This window comes from Myotis brandtii, unplaced genomic scaffold (genome assembly GCF_000412655.1).
Source record: "Myotis brandtii unplaced genomic scaffold, ASM41265v1 scaffold64, whole genome shotgun sequence".
Taxonomy (NCBI): Eukaryota; Metazoa; Chordata; class Mammalia; order Chiroptera; family Vespertilionidae; genus Myotis; species Myotis brandtii.
Window position 1 is genome coordinate 1,177,233 of NW_005370460.1, and position 5,175 is coordinate 1,182,407.

Consider the following 5,175-nt stretch of genomic DNA (forward strand, 5'->3'; position numbering starts at 1 on the left):
CTCGCAGGCCGAGCCGAGGAGGAGCAGCGGGCGGGCGCCTCGAGGCAGGCCTGTGTGTTGGCCCTTCCCTCTCCCGTCAGCCTCCTCATCACCGCGCCTCCGAAGGTCCGAGCAGTGGCCGCCCATGCTCCCGCGGTGACGCCTGGTTAACGGGTGGGGGGCTGGTTTCAGGTGCGGCGTGCTCCCCCCGGGGGGTTGGTGCTGCAGGAGTCCGAGGCCCTGCTCCTGCTCTGTTCTCATGCTGCCCCGAGTGAAAGACGCAGGCTCGTTGTGCTGTTATGGGACCCGCACTTGCAACGCCAGCCCTGTGCTAAGGGGTCGTCTTAGAGGGGACACTGCCTGGCGTTTGATCCACAAAGGTTCAAGCGTGTGTAGCGGCTCGCACGGATGGTGAGCCCTCCGTGGTGGATGCCGTGCTGCGGATTCGTTCACTCACACACACCGTGTTCCGGGCCGTGGACACGACCTGTATGAAGCAGCACACGTCCTATTGTTTTTATAAGTATTTGGGTAGTAGATGTGTCCATGTATCTATGCGCCTGGTTGTTGGATGTGCATGGTGAGCGGTCGTCCCTCCCCCGGAGGCGCCGCGGAGGCTGAGCCGCCTCGGGAGCGCTGGTGCTGAGACGCATGCCTTTCGTCCAGGTCCATCTCTGCGAAGTGGAGGGGATGGAAAGGTTCAAAGGCAAAGACTTGGCCATGGATGCCAGTGCCAGCCAGCCAGTCCTGGTGGCTGTGAAGATGCTCCGGGCAGACGCCAACAAGAATGCCAGGTCTGTGGCTGCCTTTTGAGTTTCCTTTATGTGTTTCATCCTCAGGTCTGGTCAGGGACACCCCGGGAAACTTCTGAGCAATCTTTTCTTTGGAGAGGGTAGGTCTGTGAGCCACCTCACGTTTCCATGGTTACGCGTTATCTTCTACCAGGCCAGCATCCTCACCTTTGTTCTCCATCTCCCTCCCAGAAAGCACATTTCCCACTGGACTCGCTACCTGTTCACTCCCTGACCGTCCGCACGGCCTGACCGTCCCACGGATGGCGTCCGAGTGGGCGCTTCCTCAGCCATTGTCCACAGAGGCTCCTGAGTGTCCTTACTGCCGGTCACCACGCTCCTGCTCAGCCTTCTCCGTCCTTTTTTCCATCTCCGTTTACTTTCTCACTTTTCCCCTCTTTTGTGCTCCTTTTCTTCTATGTCCAGCAACCCCCACAGTGAGAAGCTACCTCCACTTGGGAAAGGACCATGACCTCAAAGCGGAAGGATCCACAGTCCTTTAGCAGTTTCCCCAACGGGGACCCTCCCTCCATAGATGGCAGTCTCGCTGAGACTCAGAGTGAGAGACAGTTTCTTATCCCTCCTCAAACACCGTGAACTCCAAACACGGCGGAAAGGGTACAGGAAAGGCCTTGCCAACGGCAGGATGTGGGATGAAGAAGAAAAGCCAGGGAGGAGAACTGAGCGGGGCCGGGACTGCCACTGAGAACTCCAGTGTGAGGGACAAGAGCACGAATGACAGACGACACCCTGGGTCTCATCCAGCGATGGCACCCTCCCCCTGCGTCCACGCCCACTGAGCAGTGGTGGGCAGCCGGGGCTCTGGCCCCTGTAGAGCCATGGGGACCCCTGTTTGGGGTTGTTGTACTTGACGCGGTTCGGGAGGTGTCCATTGATAGAATTTTCCTAGAAAACTCCCAGGAGACTTAACCGATCTGCTCCGGTCATTTGGGGAATGTGGGCTGGTGGCCTCCCCGACCCAAATATCGCTGTGGGAAAGGGCATAGCCACTCTGTGACTCGGGCGGCTGCCACCAAATACACGAACAGTTACTAGTCTCGGCCCGGTGAGCACTTGTTTGAAATGACCGCATATTGCTGCCCACATCAACTGTAAGAAACCGTGTTGATGTTGGGACCGGCGCTGGGGTGCCTGCATCCAGAAAAGCCAGCAGGAGAAAACGCAGAATTGCCAGGTGGACCCAGGGTTTCTGCTTTATTCATAGAGTGGCTCCAGGGCTCTTCCTAGGGGTAAACTGCTGTGCTTGTCAGACGCGCTTTCGGTGAAGAGTTTAACTTCGCGAGCAGTTCTGGGCGGGCGTATCTGATGCAGCCGGGGGCACCTCTCCGCGGGCAGGCCTGTGGCTGGGTGCAGGCTTGCCGCCGTGACTCCCAGTTCTCGCTCTCAGAAGGCCGCAGTGCGGCCGGGCCTTGCTCCAGGCTGAGAGAGTGAGGCAGCCCGGCCGTCCTCTGTCCTCCCCAAGGTCGTCTGGGAACCAGGCTCGTTTGGGGGCGGGGGGGGACGGGCGCTGTGCCACCTTCGCCTCCTGACTGGCTCTGGCCCCTCTGGGCTTATCCACGTGTGTCTCTCTCCAAAGGAATGATTTCCTAAAGGAGATAAAGATCATGTCCCGGCTCAAGGACGCCAACATCATCCGTCTCTTAGCCGTGTGCATCGCCGACGACCCTCTGTGCATGATCACCGAGTACATGGAGAACGGGGACCTCAACCAGTTCCTCTCCCGCCACGAGCCGCCCAGCTCCAGCCCCAGCCAGGTGCCCACTGTCAGGTACAGCCGTGTCCCTCCCCTGTCTGCCTTCCTGACAGGGACCTCGTCTGCAGACGGGGAGCAGCGAACCCCACAGCTCGCTGTGTCCGGACGGCAGGGTTGGCGTGTGGGGAGTAGCCACGCAGGGAAGAGCAGAGAGCCATGTGGGGGTCGGCGTTGGCTGGAACCGTGCAGACTGTGCACTTGTCACGGCTCCTTCTGTCCACAGGCGACTTTCTCTCTTGTTTTTCCTCAGTTATGCCAACCTGAAGTTCATGGCGACTCAGATCGCCTCTGGCATGAAGTACCTTTCCTCCTTGAATTTTGTCCACCGAGACCTGGCCACACGGAACTGCCTGGTGGGCAAGAACTACACCATCAAGATCGCCGACTTCGGGATGAGCCGGAACCTGTACAGCGGGGACTACTACCGCATCCAGGGCCGCGCCGTGCTGCCGATCCGCTGGATGTCCTGGGAGAGCATCCTGCTGGTGAGCGGTCGTGGCCCGGGGGTGGGCGCCGCGGCCAGGGACTCCCGGGCCGCTGAGGCAGCCGCAGGCTTGGTGTCTGCTCAGATGGGATGACCTGCTTTGAGTGCTAATTGTTACTTTTTGGCACTTGCCTATTTCTGCTGGTAAATATGACATGCTCACTGTAGAAAACTTGGGGGAAAAGGGTTAAAAATACACCCATGGTGATAAGGGATTTAGTATTTTTCCCCTCTCTCCTTTCCACCTACTGAGTGGTCTTCATTAGTTTAGGGAATTAAAAAATCATTTAAAGAAATGTTATCCACACAAAATAGTTCTCTTCTGAATTAATTTCATAACCATATTTCTAATTCATTATTTACACTGATCTCTATATTTTTATTTTAATGATTATCACCGTTTACTTTTTATTTTAAGTTCATCATTCTTCGTTTTATAATTTTTATTCAACTCTTGGTCTTCTGGACCGTGGGTGGGTAAGAGAGACTTTTTTTTCCAAATGTCATTTCTTCTGACCATCGGCCCTGAGCCCGTGTCCAGGGGAAGCAGCCCTGAGTGAGGCACAGGTGTGGGGACTGCCCGGTCCTCTCAGCGCCTCCGCCGGCCATTTCAGAACCCCGGGGGGGGGGGCGGTCACTCAGGCTGTGAGACCCCAGCCCCTCCTGCGGGCAGGTGGTTCTTATTTTCTCTCCTGCCCCGATCTAAACAGGGCAAGTTCACCACGGCCAGCGACGTGTGGGCCTTCGGGGTGACCCTGTGGGAGGCCTTCACCTTCTGCCAGGAGCAGCCCTACTCCCAGCTGTCCGACGAGCAGGTCATCGAGAACACCGGGGAGTTCTTCCGGGACCAAGGGAGGCAGGTGAGGCGGAGCTGGGAGGCGGGGCCGGTGCTCTCTCGGGGGAGAGAGCGGGCCTGGCTTAGCAGGACAGGCTGGCTGGAGGACGGGCCACCGGATGAAGTCCTTTGTCACGAATCATCCAGATAACGTGAAAGACCAGTTCTTGCCCAGGCACCGTGCACACACTGCTTCTGTGTCCCCCTAGGATCCTTGGGGGTAGGAGGGGGCAGGTCAGGCTCCTCGCCAGCCCAGACATTCCAGGAAATAAAATCCTCGCTCTCAGGTTTGATCTATCTCTTGATTTAAACCGTGAGGTTTGTCTCCCTGGTTGACAAAGAGAAGCTTGAAAGTAAGTAAGTGATTTATTAGCGTTCATTAAAAATTGGTTTGGACTTTCTGGCGATGTTTCTAGACGTCCATGTCCCGAGACAACCAGGTGCGCCTGGACTTCCCACCCTCGGCCGGCACTGCCTCTCAGGACAGGGCAGCAGGGCTTCCAGCCTCAGGGGTCCCCGCTGCTGGCCGGGTGCTCTCAGGCCGGTGGCTGACGCAGTGAAGCTCCTGTGGGTGGGAATCGAAGCTTCTGGCCGCAGGGCCCTGGGGTGCGGCACCAGCGGGGAGAGGAGGCTCTGGCGGAAGAGGAGACATGGGTCCCAGGGTGCAGATCGGGCCAGGCCAGTGTGCGCACGGGGTGGCGGACGATGAGGGCGCAGCTGCACGTGGGGAGCGCGCTGCGGCTGGATTTTACCTTGACACTCAGTGGCCATGTGTGGCAGCGGATCTCAGTCCTCTTTCTTGTTATGAGGCCACAGCTCCCTGCCGTGGCGGAGGGCAGGTTTACTGCGAGTGCAGGAGGGAAGGGAAGGGGCCAGAAGCTCTCACCTCCCCTGGCAGCTGGGCTTCTGGGAAGAGGCTGGTTCTGGTTGGAGTGGATCCTGGAATTATCAGCGAGGGAGGAGGATGGTCTCTCTCAGCTACTGTCTGGGGACTGAAATCCCACAGGGGAGAATGTGTCCTTGAGGCTGAATCGGACCATAAACAGCCGCAGAAGCCAGCATGCTGGCCCCGCAGGTCCACTGCTGCTCACGTGTCACACAGCTTTGACGCAGCACTAAGGTTACAAATTTAGTTACTTAAATGTTATGCTATTCAATTTCATGATATGATAGTTTTGTCATTTAATGGAGTTTTAATTTCTAATAATCTCTGGGATTTTTTATTCATTTTGTTATTTTTTAAAATAATTCTTTATTGTTGAAAGTATTACATATGTCTGCTTCCCCACCCCCCCCCATTGACCCCCTGCAG

The 5,175-nt window shown here is 57.0% G+C and overlaps 1 protein-coding gene across 2 annotated transcripts in view; it reads left to right on the plus strand.

Moving 5' to 3' along the window:
• The window catches only part of DDR2 (discoidin domain receptor tyrosine kinase 2), a 73,896-nt gene that overhangs the window by 66,512 nt on the left and 2,209 nt on the right, over nucleotides 1-5,175 (plus strand). For both annotated transcript variants that reach the window (XM_005880483.2, XM_005880484.1), the window contains 4 exons: nucleotides 646-773; nucleotides 2,368-2,559; nucleotides 2,795-3,029; nucleotides 3,739-3,888. In XM_005880483.2, coding sequence (XP_005880545.1) covers nucleotides 646-773; nucleotides 2,368-2,559; nucleotides 2,795-3,029; nucleotides 3,739-3,888 — 705 coding nt within the window. The remainder of the gene's footprint in view (nucleotides 1-645; nucleotides 774-2,367; nucleotides 2,560-2,794; nucleotides 3,030-3,738; nucleotides 3,889-5,175) is intronic.